Source organism: Coregonus lavaretus (assembly GCF_964263955.1).
Source record: "Coregonus lavaretus genome assembly, contig: HAP1_SCAFFOLD_5958, whole genome shotgun sequence".
In the NCBI taxonomy this organism is placed as follows: Eukaryota; Metazoa; Chordata; class Actinopteri; order Salmoniformes; family Salmonidae; genus Coregonus; species Coregonus lavaretus.
Genome location: NW_028156577.1, coordinates 14,322 through 36,064, shown reverse-complemented (window position 1 = coordinate 36,064; position 21,743 = coordinate 14,322). Strand labels below are relative to the sequence as shown.

The 21,743-nt window shown below is 47.7% G+C and overlaps 1 protein-coding gene across 1 annotated transcript in view; it reads left to right on the top strand.

The window, feature by feature from the left end:
• Positions 1-50: 50 nt before the first annotated feature.
• The window catches only part of LOC311126186 (ubiquitin carboxyl-terminal hydrolase 8-like), a gene marked incomplete at its 5' end in the record, with an annotated part of 28,580 nt that continues 6,887 nt past the window's right edge, over positions 51-21,743 (top strand). The window contains 20 exons of the mRNA XM_084200203.1: positions 51-110; positions 356-415; positions 705-765; positions 836-852; positions 1,011-1,028; positions 1,099-1,158; positions 1,537-1,596; positions 1,710-1,854; positions 2,507-2,592; positions 2,878-3,007; positions 3,548-3,587; positions 4,455-4,626; positions 4,815-4,977; positions 5,215-5,356; positions 6,178-6,476; positions 6,887-7,348; positions 15,122-15,196; positions 15,441-15,733; positions 16,389-16,610; positions 17,215-17,425. Of these exons, the coding sequence (XP_084056329.1) occupies positions 51-110; positions 356-415; positions 705-765; positions 836-852; positions 1,011-1,028; positions 1,099-1,158; positions 1,537-1,596; positions 1,710-1,854; positions 2,507-2,592; positions 2,878-3,007; positions 3,548-3,587; positions 4,455-4,626; positions 4,815-4,977; positions 5,215-5,356; positions 6,178-6,476; positions 6,887-7,348; positions 15,122-15,196; positions 15,441-15,733; positions 16,389-16,610; positions 17,215-17,425 (2,776 nt within the window). The remainder of the gene's footprint in view (positions 111-355; positions 416-704; positions 766-835; positions 853-1,010; positions 1,029-1,098; positions 1,159-1,536; positions 1,597-1,709; positions 1,855-2,506; positions 2,593-2,877; positions 3,008-3,547; positions 3,588-4,454; positions 4,627-4,814; positions 4,978-5,214; positions 5,357-6,177; positions 6,477-6,886; positions 7,349-15,121; positions 15,197-15,440; positions 15,734-16,388; positions 16,611-17,214; positions 17,426-21,743) is intronic.

Below are 21,743 nucleotides of genomic sequence, written 5' to 3'. Positions count from 1 at the left end.
GTTGCAGCTATGTCCAGAGGGCCTGTAAGATGTTCTATTCTGTGTTGCAGCTATGTCCAGAGGGCCTGTAAGATGTTCTATTCTGTGTTGCAGCTATGTCCAGAGGGCCTGTGAGATGTTCTATTCTGTGTTGCAGCTATGTCCAAGAGTGTATGTAAGATGTTCTATTCTGTGTTGCAGCTATGTCCAAGAGTGTATGTAAGATGTTCTATTCTGTGTTGCAGCTATGTCCAGAGTGTATGTAAGATGTTCTATTCTGTGTTGCAGCTATGTCCAAGAGTGTATGTAAGATGTTCTATTCTGTGTTGCAGCTATGTCCAAGAGTGTATGTAAGATGTTCTATTCTGTGTTGCAGCTATGTCCAGAGGGCCTGTGAGATGTTCTATTCTGTGTTGCAGCTATGTCCAGAGGGCCTGTAAGATGTTCTATTCTGTGTTGCAGCTATGTCCAAGAGTGTATGTAAGATGTTCTATTCTGTGTTGCAGCTATGTCCAAGAGTGTATGTAAGATGTTCTATTCTGTGTTGCAGCTATGTCCAAGAGTGTATGTAAGATGTTCTATTCTGTGTTGCAGCTATGTCCAAGAGTGTATGTAAGATGTTCTATTCTGTGTTGCAGCTATGTCCAGAGGGCCTGTGAGATGTTCTATTCTGTGTTGCAGCTATGTCCAAGAGTGTATGTAAGATGTTCTATTCTGTGTTGCAGCTATGTCCAGAGGGCCTGTAAGATGTTCTATTCTGTGTTGCAGCTATGTCCAAGAGTGCCTGTAAGATGTTCTATTCTGTGTTGCAGCTATGTCCAAGAGTGTATGTAAGATGTTCTATTCTGTGTTGCAGCTATGTCTAGAGGGCCTGTAAGATGTTCTATTCTGTGTTGCAGCTAAGTCCAAGAGTGTATGTAAGATGTTCTATTCTGTGTTGCAGCTATGTCCAAGAGTGTATGTAAGATGTTCTATTCTGTGTTGCAGCTATGTACAAGAGTGTATGTAAGATGTTCTATTCTGTGTTGCAGCTATGTCCAAGAGTGCCTGTAAGATGTTCTATTCTGTGTTGCAGCTATGTCCAAGAGTGTATGTAAGATGTTCTATTCTGTGTTGCAGCTATGTCCAGAGGGCCTGTAAGATGTTCTATTCTGTGTTGCAGCTATGTCCAGAGGGCCTGTGAGATGTTCTATTCTGTGTTGCAGCTATGTCCAAGAGTGTATGTAAGATGTTCTATTCTGTGTTGCAGCTATGTCCAAGAGTGTATGTAAGATGTTCTATTCTGTGTTGCAGCTATGTCCAAGAGTGTATGTAAGATGTTCTATTCTGTGTTGCAGCTATGTACAAGAGTGTATGTAAGATGTTCTATTCTGTGTTGCAGCTATGTCCAAGAGTGTATGTAAGATGTTCTATTCTGTGTTGCAGCTATGTCCAAGAGTGTATGTAAGATGTTCTATTCTGTGTTGCAGCTATGTACAAGAGTGTATGTAAGATGTTTTATTCTGTGTTGCAGCTATGTCCAAGAGTGTATGTAAGATGTTCTATTCTGTGTTGCAGCTATGTCCAGAGGGCCTGTAAGATGTTCTATTCTGTGTTGCAGCTATGTCCAGAGGGCCTGTGAGATGTTCTATTCTGTGTTGCAGCTATGTCCAGAGGGCCTGTAAGATGTTCTATTCTGTGTTGCAGCTATGTACAAGAGTGTATGTAAGATGTTCTATTCTGTGTTGCAGCTATGTCCAGAGTGCCTGTAAGATTTTCAAGGCTGCGGAGGAGTGTCGTCTGGATGGAGACGAGGAGAAGTCCTACGTTCTCTACATGAAATACCTGACAGTCTATGATCTCATCAAGAAGAGGCCCGACTTCAAGCAGCAACAGGTACCAACCATGGCCCATTAGCGCACACCGCACCAAGATGTAGCTAAACCAATACAAACCTTTCTTATTAGACACGTTCAGGTTAGACCCTCCCTGTTCTTCCATTTTGTGCCTAGTGAACACCACCCATGTGTTGCTACTCAGACCACCAAGAGGGTTCAAGCCATGCAATGTATTTTAAAGGAGACTGGGAGCTCCGATCTCCCCACGTATTTAATGATTTTTTCAGACAGTAGGAATGTAATGGGGGACACAGCAGGTGGAGGGGAGAACAGGGAGTAGTGGGTGAGGAGGGATTCGACCCTGTGCCGACATGGGCTATGTGCTAAGGAGACTGCAGAACTAGTTATGCGCAACACTCTCACACGGGACTGTTATGATACTGGCCATAGTGAGGGTTCAAACCATACAAAGAATAAACTTACTGCACTGACTATTGATTTTCCGACGGGTGATAGAATTGTACTCTCTTAGTTGAGGTGGATGTTGCAAGTGACACGTTAACGATCAATAAGTAAATGTACTTGATTTCACTGACTTGTGAAATGTCATTCTGTTTGGCAATGACACGATGTATTGATTTAGGCTAGCCTGCTTCTGTTGTTCTTGAGAATGCTTCCATCCAAAGCACCTTTTCTCTCTGTTGTCCAAGGAGTTTTTCCTGTCCATGCTGGGGCCCACCAGCTTTAAAAAAGCCATAGAAGAAGCCGAGAAGCTCTCTGAAAGCCTTAAACTCAGGTTGGTGCCCTGCCCTCTGTGTTGATGTCATTCATTCACAGACATTACATTCACTTTGTGCACTTTGTAACTGAATGTCACCTAAATCAACTGGTATTCTGATGGCATAGGTTTTTAGCTGAACTTCAATACCCCGTGAATGGTTGAAGAAGACCATTTGACTTTTGCCGAAGACGGAGATACGTTGATTTTGAAGCTATAGAATCTCTCCATCAAGCCTAATGTTTCTACGGGTCACGGTTTCTGTTTTCCTGTGTGTGTGTGTGTGTGTGTGTGTGTGTTAAGGTACGAGGAAGTCGAGGTTCGCAAAAAACTTGAGGAGAAAGAGAGACAAGAGGAGAGGAAAAGGAGGGAGGACAGGACGGAGAAAGGAGGAGGGCGGGCGTCTCCAAAAGGAGGGAAAGAGAACAAGAAGGTAGGTGCCTGAATGATGAATGATGACGAGGACAGAAAAGCTTCTGACCCAAGGCTGAGAGGCCGATACAGAAGCAAGTGGTACTGGGAAACGGGGTGTCCTGGTTGATCTTTTCTGTTAATTCATGATCTCATAATTCCCACGTACCTGAAGTGAGTATGTTCACACGTGTGTGTGTGTGTGTGTGTGTGAGTGCTTTTCCTGTGCGGATGACACAGATGAAAGTGGATCAATTTATTCCTTTTAAAAACAATGTTTGGATCCAAAGGTTAATGTTTATTACACTGTATTAAATAGATTGTAATCAGCTTGAATTAACTCCAGTAATGTGCTCAGCTGTTGAATATAAATACATTTTAGATGTCACAACTGAAAGACGCCTTAACAGATCACAGTTTAGTGAAAGCCTGGTGAAGCATGTTTCTGTTCTGTGTGTTATTGAGGTGAACGTTTACACCACCCCTGCCAGCACCAGTTATTGTGGTTGAGAGATGGTATTTTAAGACGCTGTGATCTCAGTTGTAATGTTCTGTGTCCCAGGTGAAGGAGCAGAAGGAGTTGAAAAATGGACCTTCAAAAGGTAAAGATGGTGACCAGTAAACTGACTGAAAAACGAGGCTTTTTAAAAAGTAGTTTTTGCGCTGTGAGAATTTGAGGTAATCTGAAGTTTTGACATGCGTATAAGTTGTTTTACACAGCAGATTGGTGCTGATGTTTATTGATTTCTCCATATTTCTCCCTCTCTCCCTACCGCCGTACCTCTCTCCCTCCTTCCCTCTCTCCCTACCTCCCTACCTCCCTCCCTCTCTCCCTCCCTCCCTCCCTCCCTCCCTCCCTCCCTCTCTCCCTACCGCCGTACCTCCCTCCCTCCCTCCCTCCCTCCCTCCCTCCCTCCCTCCCTCCCTCCCTCCCTCCCTCCCTCCCTCCCTCCCTCCCTCTCTCCCTCTCTCCCTACCTCTCTCCCTTCCTCTCTCCCTACCTCCCTCCCTCCCTCTCTCCCTCCCTCCCTCCCTCCCTCCCTCCCTCCCTCCCTCCCTCCCTCCCTCCCTCCCTCCCTCCCTCCCTCTCTCCCTACCGCCGTACCTCTCTCCCTACCGCCGTACCTCCCTCCCTCCCTCCCTCCCTCCCTCCCTCCCTCCCTCCCTCCCTCCCTCCCTACCTCCCTCCCTCCCTCTCTCCCTACCTCCCTCCCTCTCTCCCTACCTCCCTCCCTCTCTCCCTACCTCCCTCCCTCTCTCCCTACCTCCCTCCCTCTCTCCCTACCGTACCTACCTCCCTCTCTCCCTACTGCCGTACCTACCTCCCTCCCTCTCTCCCTACCGTACCTACCTCCCTCCCTCTCCCTACCGCCGTACCGTCCTCCCTCCCTCTCTCCATCCATCCCTCCCTCCCTCCCTCCATCTCTCCATCCCTCTCTCTCTCACTACCTCGCTCCCTCCCTCCCTAGCTGCAGTGCCAGCAGGAGGGATCACAGCAGAGGGGTTGTTCAAGATGATGAAGGACCAGGCCATTACGGTCATTGTGATGGACGCTCGCTGCCTCCAAGACTTCCAGGACTCACAGATCCAGGTCCCCACACAGACTGTCATCAGTGTCCCAGAGGAGGCTATCAACCCTGGGTACGGAGGGAGCGATGGATGGATGGAGGGAGTTGGGGGGAGGGTTGTTACATGTATGGTTGATCCAGGTCTCCACTCTGACCTTGTATATCGGGCTACAAGCTGTCTTCTCTGGGGCCATTCAGCCAGCGGGCTGTGTGTTGTGAACCCCTGCTCAAGGCTAACATGTTGTTATTCTGTTCCCACAGCATCACAGTGAACCAGATAGAGGCCAATCTACCTGATGCATCCAGAGAGACGTGGAAGAGACGGGGGTTTGTAGATTACATCATCCTGCTGGACTGGTTCAGCTCTGTCACTGACCTCAAACTGGGAACCACCTTACAAAGCCTCAAAGATGCACTCTACAAGGTAAATAACATAGGAATGTGTGTTCCCTGCGATGTTTCCTCAGTCGGTGTGTTTTCCATTGAGGTAATGTGTGTTTCCTCAGTCGGTGTGTTTTCCATTGAGGTAATGTGTGTTTCCTCAGTCAGTGTGTTTTCCATTGAGGTAATGTGTGTTTCCTCAGTCAGTGTGTTTTCCATTGAGGTAATGTGTGTTTCCTCAGTCAGTGTGTTATCCATTGAGGTACTGTGTGCTCCACAGTGGGACAGTGCCACTATCCTGCGTAGTGAGCCCATGGTCCTGGAGGGAGGCTATGAGAGCTGGCTCCTCTTCTACCCGATGTACACATCCAACGCCAAAGTCAGACCGCCCCGAACACACAACTACAACACCCTCCCACAGTGTAAGTACCCCTTAACCCTAACCCTCACCCTAACCTTAACCCTCACCTTAACCCTCACCCTAACCTTAACCCTCACCCTAACCCCCCGAACACACAACTACAACACCCTCCCACAGAGTGAGTACCCCTTAACCCTAACCTTAACCCTTACCCTAACCTTAACCCTCACCCTAACCCCCCGAACACACAACTACAACACCCTCCCACAGAGTGAGTACCCCTTAACCCTTACCCTAACCTTAACCCTCACCCTAACCTTAACCCTTACCCTAACCTTAACCCTCACCCCAACCCCCTGAACACACAACTACAACCCCCTCCCACAGAGTACCACAGTCACACATTTCTGTCTGTACCCCAAACACATCACAGTGCCCAAAACACATTATTTTATTTCATTTCTGAACTATTCACCGTTCAAGCAGGCAGAAATACAGCTGGTATGACGCTGCCTGCTTGAACGGTGAATAGCTCAGATACACATGAAAACATGACCCCAGCAATCGATAGAACATCGCTCAGAGATGCACAAATAGGATATAACATTCAAAATGAGTGGATCTTTCCTTGAAGTTGATATGCTACTTCAGCATGGTGCAGTGGGGGTTTGATGGAATTGATCCCACAGGGTGTCGGTTAGCTCTGCTCCGTGTTAGCGTGGTGTTTAACTTTTGAGATCTCATTTTTCTCCTTGTGTAAATGAACCCAGGGTAGGTTTGTAGTCCTCCATTGGACTCGGTTTGAGAGCTAAACCGTAACCTCAGTAGTAGTTAATGTAATAGTTATTGTAACATTACCAGTTCATGTTTTCTGTTGAGCAGTGAACTTCAGCTACCCGTCACTGGAGGAGCCCAAACCTCCATCCCCCCCTCCCCCCGAGCCGGACCCTGAACCCCAGGTTCCCCCTGCCTCCCTGGGTAGCGTACAGGTGAACGGTGCCCCCCCGGAGGACCTGGCCCACTCCCACCCTGAGACCCCCTCCACAGGGATGGAGGCTGACGCCACAGACTCACCCCGCACAGGGCCCACTCAGCCTGGAGTGGGCCACAGCAAGAAGGGCCCTGGATCAGGACCAGGCACAACCAGCCAGCCTGGAGGGACAGCCAAGCACATCCCACAGGTAACTGCATGAGGTCATGTATTTGTTTGTTTTATCATGTACCTCTGTTGTTGTTGTTGTTTTTATCGCACTGCTTTGCTTTATCTTGGCCAGGTCGCAGTTGTAAATGAGAACTTGTTCTCAACTGGCTTACCTGGTTAAATAAAGGTTAAATAAAAAAAATAAAAAAAATCAATAAATATTTATCTTTAAATATATTAAAGGGATAGTTGACCTAAATTACAAACTGACATTGGTTTCCTTCCCCTGTCAACAGTCTATGGACAAGGTAGGACTGCAATCCACAATTAGGTTTTTCCTAGTTGTCATAGTGAAGAAAGACTGTTACTGTCACCACTTCCATTTATTGTTCTTCAAATGTTGAATTAAACCCTTAATCCTCCCCGTCCTCGTCTTCCTCTCTCCCCCAGATCGACCGCACCAAGAAGCCATCAGTCAGGGTCTCAGACGGGTCTAAACCCCCCCTGGATGCCCTCCCAAGGGACCTGCCCCCCTCCTCCCAGAATGGCCTGTTTGTACCCCAACCCAACCGCTCGGTCAAACCGGCCGTTGACCCTTCGGTCCCGCTGACGGATGAGGAACGCAGTCAGATCCACACGGAGACGGCTGCTCTGATGGAGAAGGCCCGGAGAGAGCAGGAACAACGCAAACAGGAACGCCGCACCGAGGAGGAGTGGAGAGAGAGGGAACGGCGGGAAAACCAGGAGAAAGAAGAGCAGGAGAGGCCTGAGGAGGAGGAGGAGAAGAGGAGGAAGGAGAAGGAGAACGGGGTTGGGGAGGAGCGAGAGAAGAAGGGGGAGAGGGAGGATACGCCGACAAAGAGTGCTTCCCTGGACTCGCCAGCTCCCAACCATATCGTCACTGAGATTAAGGTCAGTGTCTCTGTCTGCCTCTCTGTCTGCCTCTCTGCCTGCCTCTCTGCCTGCCTCTCTGTCTGACTCTCTGTCTGCCTCTCTGTCTGCCTCTCTGTCTGCCTCTCTGTCTGCCTCTCTGTCTGGCTCTCTGTCTGTGGCTGCGTTCCGATTCTCTACCCTTCTCATAGAAGTTGTTCCCTCCCCCTCATAGCATTGGATTGGTGCAAGCATGGGAGGAGGGAGTTTCCACCATATCCCACACACCAGTCCATTCCTTTTAAAGCCATGAGAGGGAGTGAACACTATGGGAGAATGGGAATCTAGTCTGTCTGTCTGTGGTAGTGTCACCTTTATTAATACAGGTAAGTCAATTAAGAACAGATTCTTATTTACAATGACGACCTTTCAAACAAATCAATAAACATAAATTACACTATACACATCAATTACACTATACACATCTATATACACATAAATTACACTATACACATCATATACACTATACACAACTATATTCACATCAATTACACTATACAGTGCATTCGGAAAGTATTCAGACCTCTTGACCTTTTCCCATTTTGTTACGTTGCAGCATTATTCTAAAATGGATTAAATAAAAAAAGTCCTCATCAATCTACACACAATACCACATAATGACAAACCGAAAACAGGTTTTTAGAAATACCTTATTTATAGAAGTATTCAGACCCTTTGCTATGAGACTCGAAATTGAGCTCAGGTGCATCCTGTTTCCATTGATCATCCTTGAGATGTTTCTACAACTTGATTGGAGTCCACCTGTGGTAAATTCAATTGATTGGACATGATTTGGAAAGGCACATACATGTCTATATAAGGTCCCACAGTTGACAGTGCATGTCAGAGCAAAAACCACGCCATGAGGTCGAAAGGAATTGTCCGTAGAGCTCCGAGACAGGATTGTGTCGAGGCACAGATCTGGGGAAGGGTACCAAAAAAAATTCTGCAGCATTGAAGGTCCCCAAGAACATAGTGCCTCCGTCATTCTTAAATGGAAGAAGTTTGGAACCACCAAGACTCTTCGTAGAGCTGGCCGCCCAGCCAAACTGAGCAATCGGTGGAGGGCCTTGGTCAGGGAGGTGACCAAGAACCCGATGGCCACTCTGACAGAGCTCCAGAGTTCCTCTGTGGGGATGGGAGAACCTTCCAGAAGGACAACCATCTCTGCAGCACTCCACCAATCAGGCCTTTATGGTGGAGTGGCCAGATGGAAACAACTCCTCAGTAAAAGGCACATGACAACCCGCTTGGAGTTTGCCAAAAGGCACCTAAAGGACTCTCAGACAATGAGAAACAAGATTCTCTGGTCTGATGAAACCAAGATTGAACTCTTTGGAAACCTGGCACCATCCTTACGGTGAAGCATGGTGGTGGCAGCATCATGCTGTGGGGATATTTTTCAGGGGCAGGGACTGGGAGACTAGTCAGGATCGAGGGAAAGATGGACAGAGCAAAGTACAGAGAGATCCTTGAAGAAAACCTGCCCCAGAGCGCTCAGGACCTCAGACTGGGGTGGAGGTTCACCTTCCAACAGGACAACGACCCTAAGCACACAGCCAAGACAACACAGGAGTGGCTTCGGGACAAGTCTCTGAATGTCTTTGAGTGGCCCAGCCAGAGCCCGGACTTGAACCCGATTGAACATCTCTGAAAATAGCTGTGCAGCAACTCTCCCCATCCAACCTGACAGAGCTTGAGAGAATCTGCAGAGAAGAATGGGAGAAACTCCCCAAATACAGGTGTGCCAAGCTTGTAGCGTCATACCCAAGAAATTTGCAAAAATGTCAAAAACCTGTTTTTGCTTTGTCGTTATGGGGCATTGTGTGTAGATTGATGAGGGGAAAAAAACAATTGAATCCATTTTAGAATAAGGCTGTAAAGTAACAAAATGGAAAAAGTCAAGGGGTCTGAATACTTTACGAATGCACTGTACATAAAATCAAACACAAAAAGCAAAACCCAATCGTTTGAGAACACCACATTCTTCAGTTAAAAGGCCCTCTAACATCTGCCTGAATTGCCCTAGAGGCACCAACTCCACCAACTTTAAGGACTTTTGGAGATCAAATCAAATGTTATTTGCCACATGCGCCGGATACAACAGGTGTAGACCTTACAGTGAAATGCTTACTTACAAGCCCTTAACCAACAATGCGGTTTTTAAGAAAAGAAAAACAAAGTGTTAAGTAAAAAATAAAAAATAGCAAATAATTAAAGAGCAGCAGTAAAATAAAGTAATAGTAGGGAGGCTATATACAGGGGGGTACTGGTACAGAGTCAATGTGCGGGGGCACCGGCTAGTCGAGGTAATTGAGGTAATATGTACATGTGGGTAGAGTTAAAGTGACTATGCATAAATAATAAACAGAGTAGCAGCAGCGTAAAAAGAGAGAGAGGGGGGGGAGGGGGGGGCAGTGCAAATTGTCTGGGTAGCCATGATTAGCTGTTCAGGAGTCTTATGGCGTGGGTGTAGAAGCTGTTAAGAAGCCTTTTGGACCTAGACTTGGCGCTCCGGTACCGCTTGCCGTGCGGTAGCAGAGAGAGCAGTCTATGACTAGGGTGGCTGGAGTGTTTGACAATTTTTAGGGCCTTCCTCTGACACCGCCTGGTATAGAGGTCCTGGATGGCAGGAAGCTTGACCCAAGTGATGTACACTGTGGCAGTGTGTGTGTCTGTCTGTCTGTCTGTCTGGCAGTCTGTCTGTGGCAGTCTGTCTGGCATTCTGTCTGTGGCAGTCTGTCTGGCATTCTGTCTGTGGCAGTCTGTCTGGCAGTCTGTCTGGCAGTGTGTCTTTCTGTCTGTCTGTCTGTCTGTGGCAGTGTGTCTGTGTGTTTCTGTGATGCTAAAAAACCGCTAAGCATCTAACCATTTCTCCCAGTCACTACTGTACCTTTTCTCCCAGTCTTAACTGTACCTTTTCTCCCAGTCACTACTGTACCTTTCCAGCCCAACACCAATAAGCCCATATCCAACCCATCTCTTAATATAAACCCCATCCATCCATCCAGAAGTTAATACTATCCATTAGCCATCCATCTGACCCGTCTGATAACATCCAGAAGTAATACTATCCAATAGCCATCCATCTCACCCGTCTGATAATATCCAGAAGTTAATACTATCCAATAGCCATCCATCTCACCCGTCTGATAATATCCAGAAGTTAATACTATCCATTAGCCATCCATCTCACCCGTCTGATAACATCCAGAAGTAATACTATCCATTAGCCATCCATCTCACCCGTCTGATAACATCCAGAAGTAATACTATCCAATAGCCATCCATCTCACCCGTCTGATAATATCCAGAAGTTAATACTATCCATTAGCCATCCATCTCACCCGTCTGATAACATCCAGAAGTAATACTATCCAATAGCCATCCATCTCACCCGTCTGATAATATCCAGAAGTTAATACTATCCATTAGCCATCCACCTCACCCGTCTGATAATATCCAGAAGTTAATACTATCCAATAGCCATCCATCTCACCCGTCTGATAATATCCAGAAGTTAATACTATCCATTAGCCATCCATCTCACCCGTCTGATAACATCCAGAAGTAATACTATCCAATAGCCATCCATCTCACCTGTCTGATAATATCCAGAAGTAATACTATCCAACAGCCATCCATCTCACCCATCTGATAATATCCAGAAGTTAATACTATCCATTAGCCATCCACCTTGTCACGCCCTGGCTCTGGGGACTCTCGTATGTTGAGCCAGGGTGTTTATTTTGTTTAGGTTCTAGTCGTTGTCTATCTATGTTGGCCTGAGTGACTCCCAATCAGAGGCAACGAGTGTCAGCTGGTTGTCTCTAATTGGGAGCCATATTTAACTGTCTGTCTTTCACTTTGTGTGTGTGGTTTCTTGTTCGTGTTGGTGTGTGTTTAACCATAGACGTCACGTTTTTCGTTTGTTGTTTTGATCGTGTGATCATTTAATAAATATAATATGTTCACCCGCAACGCTGCGCCTTGGTCTCTCCATGACGATCGTGACAGAAGAAACCACCTAAACCAGACCAAGCAGCGTGTCCAGGAGCCATCGCTGGCAGATCTCCGTGGCAGCCTCGACTGGGTCAAGCCTAGTGAGGAGCAGAGAGGGTGGACTTGGGACCAGTTGAGGAGGAGCTTCGACTGGGTCAAGCCCATTGAGGAGCTGAATGGCGAGAGTTGGAGACAGAGGAGCGAGAGTTGGGCGAGAACGATGGAGGCCTGGCCCACGGGGAGGAGAGACCCCCAGAAAATTTTTAGGGGGGGGCTCACGACGTCGGGGCAGCAGGAGGCCGCGATAGAGCGGTCCAGCGGGTTGGCAGAGGAGGCCGCCAGGTTACGGGAGTCACTGGTCACCAGGGGGAAGGAGGTTGTAGAGGCACGGCGAGAGGTACTGGCGTGTGTTGCCAGTCCGGTCCGGCCTGTTCCTGATCCCCACGTAGGGCCAGTGGTGTGTGTTCCCAGTACGGTCCGGCCTGTTCCTGCCACTCCCACCAAGTCAGTGGTGCGTTTCGTCAGCCCGGCGCGGCCCGTTCCTGCTCCCCGCACCAAGTCAGTGGTGCGCGTCGTCAGCCCGGTCCGGCCCATTCCTGCTCCCCGCACCAAGTCAGTGGTGCGCGTCGTCAGCCCGGTCCGGCCCATTCCTGCTCCCCGCACCAAGTCAGTGGTGCGCGTCGTCAGCCCGGTCCGGCCCATTCCTGCTCCCCGCACCAAGTCAGGGGTGCGCTTCGTCAGCCCGGTCCGGCCCATTCCTGCTCCCCGCACCAAGTCAGGGGTGCGCTTCGTCAGCCCGGTCCGGCCCATTCCTGCTCCCCGCACCAAGGCAGTGGTGCGCTTCGTCAGCCCGGCTCGGCCCGTTCCTGCGCCCCGCACCAAGTCAGTGGTGTGCTTCGTCAGCCCAGTCCGGCCTGTCCCTGCTCCACGCACCAAGCCTACGGTGTGCGTCGTCAGCCTGGTAAGGCCCGTTCCTCCTCCACGCACCAAGCCAGGGGTGCGCGTCGTCAGTCCAGCACAACCCGTGCCTGGGTCATGTCCGGAGCCGGATCCGCCGCCGAGGCGGAGTGCCCACCCGGTCCCTCCCCTGTTGTGGTTGGTTGGCGCGGTCGGAGTCCGCGCCTTTTGGGGGGGGTACTGTCACGCCCTGGCTCTGGGGACTCTCGTATGTTGAGCCAGGGTGTTTATTTTGTTTAGGTTCTAGTCGTTGTCTATCTATGTTGGCCTGAGTGACTCCCAATCAGAGGCAACGAGTGTCAGCTGGTTGTCTCTGATTGGGAGCCATATTTAACTGTCTGTCTTTCACTTTGTGTGTGTGGTTTCTTGTTCGTGTTGGTGTGTGTTTAACCATAGACGTCACTTTTTTCGTTTGTTGTTTTGATCGTGTGATCATTTAATAAATATAATATGTTCACCCGCAACGCTGCGCCTTGGTCTCTCCATGACGATCGTGACACACCTCACCCGTCTGATAATATCCAGAAGTTAATACTATCCATTAGCCATCCACCTCACCCGTCTGATAACATCCAGAAGTAATACTATCCATTAGCCATCCATCTCACCCGTCTGATAACATCCAGAAGTTAATACTATCCAATAGCCATCCACCTCACCCGTCTGATAACAACCAGAAGTTAATACTATCCATTAGCCATCCATCTCACCCGTCTGATAACATCCAGAAATGTAAGTAATACTATCCATTAGCCATCCACCTCACCCGTCTGATAACAACCAGAAGTTAATACTATCCATTAGCCATCCATCTCACCCGTCTGATAACATCCAGAAGTAATACTATCCATTAGCCATCCATCTCACCCGTCTGATAACATCCAGAAGTAATACTATCCAATAGCCATCCATCTCACCCGTCTGATAATATCCATAAGTTAATACTATCCATTAGCCATCCATCTCACCCGTCTGATAACATCCAGAAGTTAATACTATCCATTAGCCATCCACCTCACCCGTCTGATAATATCCAGAAGTTAATACTATCCATTAGCCATCCACCTCACCCGTCTGATAACATCCAGAAGTAATACTATCCATTAGCCATCCACCTCACCCGTCTGATAACAACCAGAAGTTAATACTATCCATTAGCCACCAGTTAATAAGTCGTCTGTCCCCAATGACCAGCGGACATTTGATAAGCCCATCCCATGTGCAACCCATATCCTACTACATTGGTTCTCAAAACTCTCCTCTGCGACCCCCAGCCGTTCCAAACCTCTCCTCTGCGACCCCCAGCCGTTCCAAACCTCTCCTCTGCGACCCCCAGCCGTTCCAAACCTCTCCTCGGGGACCCCCAGCCGTTCCAAACCTCTCCTCTGCGACCCCCAGCCGTTCCAAACCTCTCCTCTGGGACCCCCAGCCGTTCCAAACCTCTCCTCTGCGACCCCCAGCCGTTCCAAACCTCTCCTCTGCGACCCCCAGCCGTTCCAAACCTCTCCTCTGCGACCCCCAGCCGTTCCATGGATTTGATCTATTCCAGAGCTAGCACACCTGATTCAACTGGTCAACTAATCATCAAGCCCTTGACTAGCTGAATCAATAATTTACATTTTAGTCATTTAGCAGACGCTCTTATCCAGAGCGACTTACAGTTAGTGCATACATTATGTTTTATTCCCTCGTGGGAATCGAACCCACAACCCTGGTGTTGCAAACGCCATGCTCTACCAACTGAGCTACATCCCTGCCGGCCATTCCCTCCCCTACCCTGGACGAATTGTGCGCCACCCCATGGGTCTCCCGGTCGCGGCCAGCTACGACAGAGCCTGGATTTGAACCAGGATCTCTAGTGGCACAGCTAGCACTGTGATGCAGTGTCTTAGACCACTGCGCCACTCGGGAGACATGTCATCAATCATCAAGCCCTTGACTAGGTGAATCAATCATCAAGCCCTTGACTAGGTGAATCAATCATCAAGCCCTTGACTAGGTGAATCAATCATCAAGCCCTTGACTAGGTGAATCAATCATCAAGCCCTTGACTAGGTGAATCAATCATCAAGCCCTTGACTAGGTGAATCGATCATCAAGCCCTTGACTAGGTGAATCAGCTGAGATAGTTCAGGGCTACAATACACTTGTGAAACGTCTGGGGGTTCCTGAGGAGAGGTTGGAGAACGACTGTCCTAATATACAGCCAATTCAATCTCACCGATACCCATATAGCTTGATCTGCGTAGTCAAATGATGTGAGCTGTGTTGTGTCCCTCCCTCCCTCCCAACCCCCAGGCCCCCTCCCCCATGAAGCTTAGTAGTGCTGGAAAGAGGAGGAGCTATCAGACTGGGATATTAAACCACAGAACAGCTGATGACTATGACATACCCAAGGTATATAATCAACACTCAAAACAACCCAACGTGTTGCTCATCATGGCATGTTGTTGTTTTAAAAAAAAGCTTCAGTGGTATTTTTATTTCCGCATCCAGAGTGCATGTTCACGACCGCTTGGAAATTGTGGGACACAAAACGGCACTTGGGACGTTTTGACCCCGAGTTTGCAAGTTCATTTTTTTGTTCTTCTACCATTGCCTGCCCAGAACATTCTAGTGAAGCAACAGAAGAACCCTGCATTGAAATACTACTGCTAGCTACCCCCCCCCTTTGACTGGGCAGAATTCTCCTTACATTGGCTGTACGCTGTTTGTGTAACGTGTATGTAATATGTGTGTGTGTGTGTGTGTGTGTAACGTGTATGTGTTGTGTGTAATGTGTCTGTTGTCCCACAGCGTGAGCTCCTGACCAGAGCCAGGAGTGAGGAGATGGGTAGACGTGTACCAGGCCTGCCTGTCGGCTGGATGAAGGTAAACAAACCAACATTAAACTGACACATCAAACTATTTAACCCATCGTTTCTTGATGTTCAAAGAGAACTGCTAAGTAGCCAGCAAGGGGAAAGCATTGAAGTGGACATATTCTATCAGCGTAAATGGATAACTACATTGCACGCAAATACAATGGAGAGTGTTTTCACACACAACCATCATTGTGAGGAAAAAGAAAATTGGAGAAAGGAAAAAAACCTCCCCTCTATCCTCTTTCCACCAGTTCTTAGACACGGTAACCGGTACCTACCGTTACTACCATTCCCCAACCAACCGGGTGCACCTCTACCCCCCTGAGGTCAGCGTGCCCCAGACGCCCCCCTCCACCCCCCCTACGGCCAAACACAAGCAGCCCCGCCCCGCTGAGCCAGACAAGACCATGGACCGCGACCAGGAGCAGTCCAAACTGAAACGCTCCTACTCCTCTCCAGACATCACCCAGGACCTGAGGGAGGAGGGGCTAAAGAAGGTTACCGCCCCCATAACTGCTGCCCCAACCTTTAACAGGGAGACCAAGTAGGTGACATCATCATCACATGGATGGGCCTCGTCAATATATAGGTTTCACTCACTCAGATTAAGCCTAGTCCTGGACTAAGAAGCTATTTTTCACTAATCTCCACTAAGAATGTTTTTAAATCCTGGGGTGTATTCATTAGTTGGATTCCGTTGCAAAATGTTTTGTCTGTTGCGAAACGTTTCGCAACGGAAACCGTTTACCGTTTACTCTAGGAACCAAACGAAAGCCAACAGAGAAAAAAACGGAACGAAACGGGGGAGGGACCTAGCTGAATTTGTCCAATAGTAACAGTTTCCGTAGCAAAATGTTTTGCAACGAAATCCGACTAATCAATACACCCCTGGACTATCAATACACCCCCTGGACTACACTTCATCTGAGTCTGGGGAAACGTGACTTTAGGATTTACACTCAGATAAAATCAACCCTTGGACTAAATTGCATTTAAATGTATCTAGATAATTTGGATTCATGGATATGATTAAAATACTATTGGATTATGACAGAACTTGATTTAACATGTTTGAAACACGTAAGTATTTAATTCACATTTCTAGATGAAAGTTGATTAAATCACATTAGCTATCTGCTTTATAATACGGTGTATTTGACTGTACTGTTTCTAACTTCTCACTGCCATACCTCTCCCAGACCCCCCACTGCTAACGTCTATGCCAAGGTGGAGATTGCCCGTCCGTCTGCGGCTAAGATCCGTAACCTGAACCCTGTGTTCGGCGGTCTGGGCGCGTCGCTCACCGGCCTGCGTAACCTAGGCAACACCTGCTACATGAACTCCATCCTGCAGTGTCTCTGCAACACCCCGGCCATGGTCGACTACTTCAACAAGAACTACTATCAGGAGGATATCAACAGGTCAGTCATGTAGTGGTAATGATAATGTAGTGATTATAATGTAGTAACACCCCGGCCATGGTCGACTGCTTCAACAATAACTACTATCAGGAGGATATCAACAGATCAGTCATGTAGTGGTAATGATAATGTAGTAATGATAATGTAGTGATTATAATGGAACAACCCGGCCATGGCTGACTACTTCAACAAGAACTACTATCAGGAGGATATCAACAGATCAGTCAGATGATAATGTAGTTCTATTGATAATGTATTAATACCACTTCAACAAAAATGACTACCAAGATAAGATAAGTCCTCTGTAGCTCAATTGGTAGAGCACGGCGCTTGTAACGCCAGGGTAGTGGGTTCGATCCCCGGGACCACCCATACGTAAAAATGTATGCACACATGACTGTAAGTCGCTTTGGATAAAAGCGTCTGCTTAAACATTTTTAATATTTAAAAAGATCTCTCTCTCTGCAACCCTCTCTCTTTCTCTCTCTCTCTCTCTCTCTGCCACCCTCTCTCTCTGCCACCCTCTCTCTCTCTCTCTCTCTGCCACCCTCTCTCTCTCTCTCTCTCTCTCTCTCTCTCTCTGCCACCCTCTCCCCCCCGACAGGGCTAATATCCTGGGTCATAGGGGCGAGGTAGCGGAGGAGTTTGGTGTGATCATGAAGGCTCTGTGGTCGGGCCTGTATAAGTTTATCAGCCCCCGCGACTTTAAGATCACCATAGGGAAGATCAACGAATCGTTCTCTGGCTTTGAACAGCAGGACTCCCAGGAGCTACTGCTGTTCCTAATGGACGGACTGCACGAGGACCTCAACAAGGTAGGGAGACTGGAGAGCGAGCAGGAGAAAAAGGAAGGAAATTGATTGAAAGAAAGAAAATAGTTTTGAAGATTACCTAGTGCCTCCAAAAGTTACGTAATGGTGTAGAATTCTGGAATGGAACAATGAGAACTCCCTCCTGCAAGAGTTGTTAGTCAAATATGCCTAGTTAAAGCTCAGCTGGGGTTGACTACAGTAGTAATTGTACTGCAAAGTGCTCCTCTGTAGCTCAGTTGGGAGAGCATGGCGCTTGCAACGCCAGGATCATAGGTGCGATTCCCGGGACCACCCATACGTACAATTTAATGCACGGATGACTGTAAGTCGCTTTGGATAAAAACGTATGCCAAATGGCATATATAATATTATTAAAGTTAACTTGTAATTTATGGAGATGTCAGTGCAGTTTCTGATCAGTTGGAAATAGAGAAGCACATTCTATCTTTGGATATAAAACACTTTTTGAGCACAGCACTGGTTTAGCTTTAAAATGGTTAAAGGTGAAGGGACTTGTATTGAGGCTAGTTGTATTGATGTTCATTCACTTGACCACATTTTATTATCAATTTCTAATCTCTCTGTTTTTGGGTTTCATTTTGATGGGAAAATTAGAGAGTAAGTACGTCTGTTGTGTCTCGTCTGTCCTGAAGCTGTGTGTGTTGCCTCGTATGTCGGGGGAGGGATGGTGTCGGTTTTGTGTTTGCATCTGTCCAGTTTGATGCTGTGTCAGTCAGAACCCTTTTGCATGTGAACCAGAACATGCTTCATCACCTGTCCTGTTCTGACCCTGTCCTATACCGTCTTCATGGTTTACAGGAGTTAATGTGCTAGAGACAGAAGGACCGGTCCTGTCCTGGTCCTGTACCGTCTTCATGGTCTACAGGTTACAGTGGGGGAAACAGTATTTAGTCAGCCACCAATTGTGCAAGTTCTCCCACTTAAAAAGATGAGAGAGGCCTGTAATTTTCATCATAGGTACACGTCAACTATGACAGACAAATTGAGAGAAAGAAATCCAGAAAATCACATTGTAGGATTTTTAATGAATTTATTTGCAAATTATGGTGGAAAATAAGTATTTTGTCACCTACAAACAAGCAAGATTTCTGGCTCTCACAGACCTGTAACTTCTTCTTTAATAGGCTCCTCTGTCCTCCACTCGTTACCTGTATTAATGGCACCTGTTTGAACTTGTTATCAGTATAAAAGACACCTGTCCACAACCTCAAACAGTCACACTCCAAACTCCACTATGGCCAAGACCAAAGAGCTGTCAAAGGACACCAGAAACAAAATTGTAGACCTGCACCAGGCTGGGAAGACTGAATCTGCAATAGGTAAGCAGTTTGGTTTGAAGAAATCAACTGTGGGAGCAATTATTAGGAAATGGAAGACATACAAGACCACTGATAATCTCCCTCGATCTGGGGCTCCACGCAAGATCTCACCCCGTGGGGTCAAAATGATCACAAGAATGGTGAGCAAAAATCCCAGAACCACACAGGGGGACCTAGTGAATGACCTGCAGAGAGCTGGGACCAAAGTAACAAAGCCTACCATCAGTAACACACTACGCCGCCAGGGACTCAAATCCTGCAGTGCCAGACGTGTCCCCCTGCTTAAGCCAGTACATGTCCAGGCCCGTCTGAAGTTTGCTAGAGTGCATTTGGATGATCCAGAAGAGGATTGGGAGAATGTCATATGGTCAGATGAAACCAAAATAGAACTTTTTTGTAAAAACTCAACTCGTCGTGTTTGGAGGACAAAGAATGCTGAGTTGCATCCAAAGAACACCATACCTACTGTGAAGCATGGGGGTGGAAACATCATGCTTTGGGGCTGTTTTTCTGCAAAGGGACCAGGACGACTGATCCGTGTAAAGGAAAGAATGAATGGGGCCATGTATCGTGAGATTTTGAGTGAAAACCTCCTTCCATCAGCAAGGGCATTGAAGATGAAACGTGGCTGGGTCTTTCAGCATGACAATGATCCCAAACACACCGCCCGGGCAACGAAGGAGTGGCTTCGTAAGAAGCATTTCAAGGTCCTGGAGTGGCCTAGCCAGTCTCCAGATCTCAACCCCATAGAAAATCTTTGGAGGGAGTTGAAAGTCCGTGTTGCCCAGTGACAGCCCCAAAACATCACTGCTCTAGAGGAGATCTGCATGGAGGAATGGGCCAAAATACCAGCAACAGTGTGTGAAAACCTTGTGAAGACTTACAGAAAACGTTTGACCTGTGTCATTGCCAACAAAGGGTATATAACAAAGTATTGAGAAACTTTTGTTATTGACCAAATACTTATTTTCCACCATAATTTGCTAATAAATTCATAAAAAATCCTACAATGTGATTTTCTGGAATTACAGGCCTCTCTCATCTTTTTAAGTGGGAGAACTTGCACAATTGGTGGCTGACTAAATACTTTTTTCCCCCACTGTAATGTGCTAGAGACAGAAGGACCTGTCCTGTCCCTGTCCTGTACCGTCTTCATGGTCTACAGGAGTTAATGTGCTAGAGACAGAAGGACCTGTCCTGGTCCTATACCGTCTTCATGGTCTACAGGAGTTAATGTGCTAGAGACAGAAGGACCTGTCCTGTCCCTGTCCTGTACCGTCTTCATTGTCTACAGCAGTTAATGTGCTAGAGACAGAAGGACCTGTCCTGGTCTTGTACCGTCTTCATGGTCTACAGGAGTTAATGTTCTAGAGACAGAAGGACCTGTCCTGTCCCTGTCCTGTACCGTCTTCATGGTCTACAGCAGTTAATGTTCTAGAGACAGAAGGACCTGTCCTGTCCTGTCCTGGTCCTGTACCGTCTTCATGGTCTATAAGAGTTAATGTTCTAGAGACAGAAGGACCTGTCCTGTCCTGGTCTTGTACCGTCTTCATGGTCTACAGGAGTTAATGTTCTAGAGACAGAAGGACCTGTCCTGTCCCTGTCCTGTACCGTCTTCATGGTCTACAGGAGTTAATGTTCTAGAGACAGAAGGACCTGTCCTGTCCCTGTCCTGTACCGTCTTCATGGTCTACAGGAGTTAATGTTCTAGAGACAGAAGGACCTGTCCTGTCCCTGTCCTGTACCGTCTTCATGGTCTACAGGAGTTAATGTGCTAGAGACAGAAGGACCTGTCCCTGTCCTGTACCGTCTTCATGGTCTACAGGAGTTAATGTTCTAGAGACAGAAGGACCTGTCCCTGTCCTGTACCGTCTTCATGGTCTATAAGAGTTAATGTTCTAGAGACAGAAGGACCTGTCCTGTCCCTGTCCTGTACCGTCTTCATGGTCTACAGGAGTTAATGTGCTAGAGACAGAAGGACCTGTCCCTGTCCTGTACCGTCTTCACGAGTTAATGTTAATGATGGAGGAAAGAAAGATGGATAGAGGGATAAGTGTGGGTAGTGAGAAAATGAGAGCGAAGAAGAGATGGTGTGAGAGAGTGAGAAATAGAGAGGGAGAAGAGGAGCTGGAGTGAGAAATGGAGAGAGAAGAGGAGATGGAGTGAGAAGAGGAGATGGAGTGAGAGAGAAGAGGAGATTTAGTGAGAGAAGAGGAAGGGGGAGGAGACCCCTAGCACCTACCCCCCCCCCCCCCCCCCCCTTTCATACTCCAGAAGGGGAAGGGGTTAGGGACTGAATTGGAACAGGGCCCTTTGTAGTGTGCTCATCTCATGACATCATATCCTGCCGTGTGACCTGTGGATGTGTCTGTGACATCATCAGCCTTGCCCAGCCCCAGACCACCCTGAGTGCGTCCCAAATGGTCCCCTATGGGGGCTCTGGTGAAAAGTAGTGCACTATAGCAGGAATAGGGTGCTATTTAGGACGCACACTCCGTCTGTCTCCACATCAACACTAATTAATGTAATATTAATTAGTTAATTAACTCATGTGCCTGTTGAACCTCTCCCCCACCGTACCGTACCGGACATGAGTGAAGCTGATACTCTAGACTTTCTCTCTCTCTGTCTCTCTCTCTCTCTGTCTGTCTCTCTCTCTCTCTCTCTCTCTGTCTCTCTCTGTCTCGCTCTCTCTCTGTCTCGCTCTCTCTGTCTCGCTCTCTCTGTCTCGCTCTCTCTGTCTCGCTCTCTCTGTCTCGCTCTCTCTCTCTCGCTCTCTCTCTCTCTCGCGCTCTCTCTCTCGCGCTCTCTCTCTCTCTCTGTCTGTCTGTCTCTCTGTCTCTGTCTGTCTGTCTCTCTCTCTCTCTCTCTCTCTCTCTCTCTCTCTCTGTATGTCTCTCTCTCTCTCTCTCTCGCTCTCTCTCTGTCTCGCTCTCTCTCTGTCTCGCTCTCTCTCTGTCTCGCTCTCTCTCTGTCTCGCT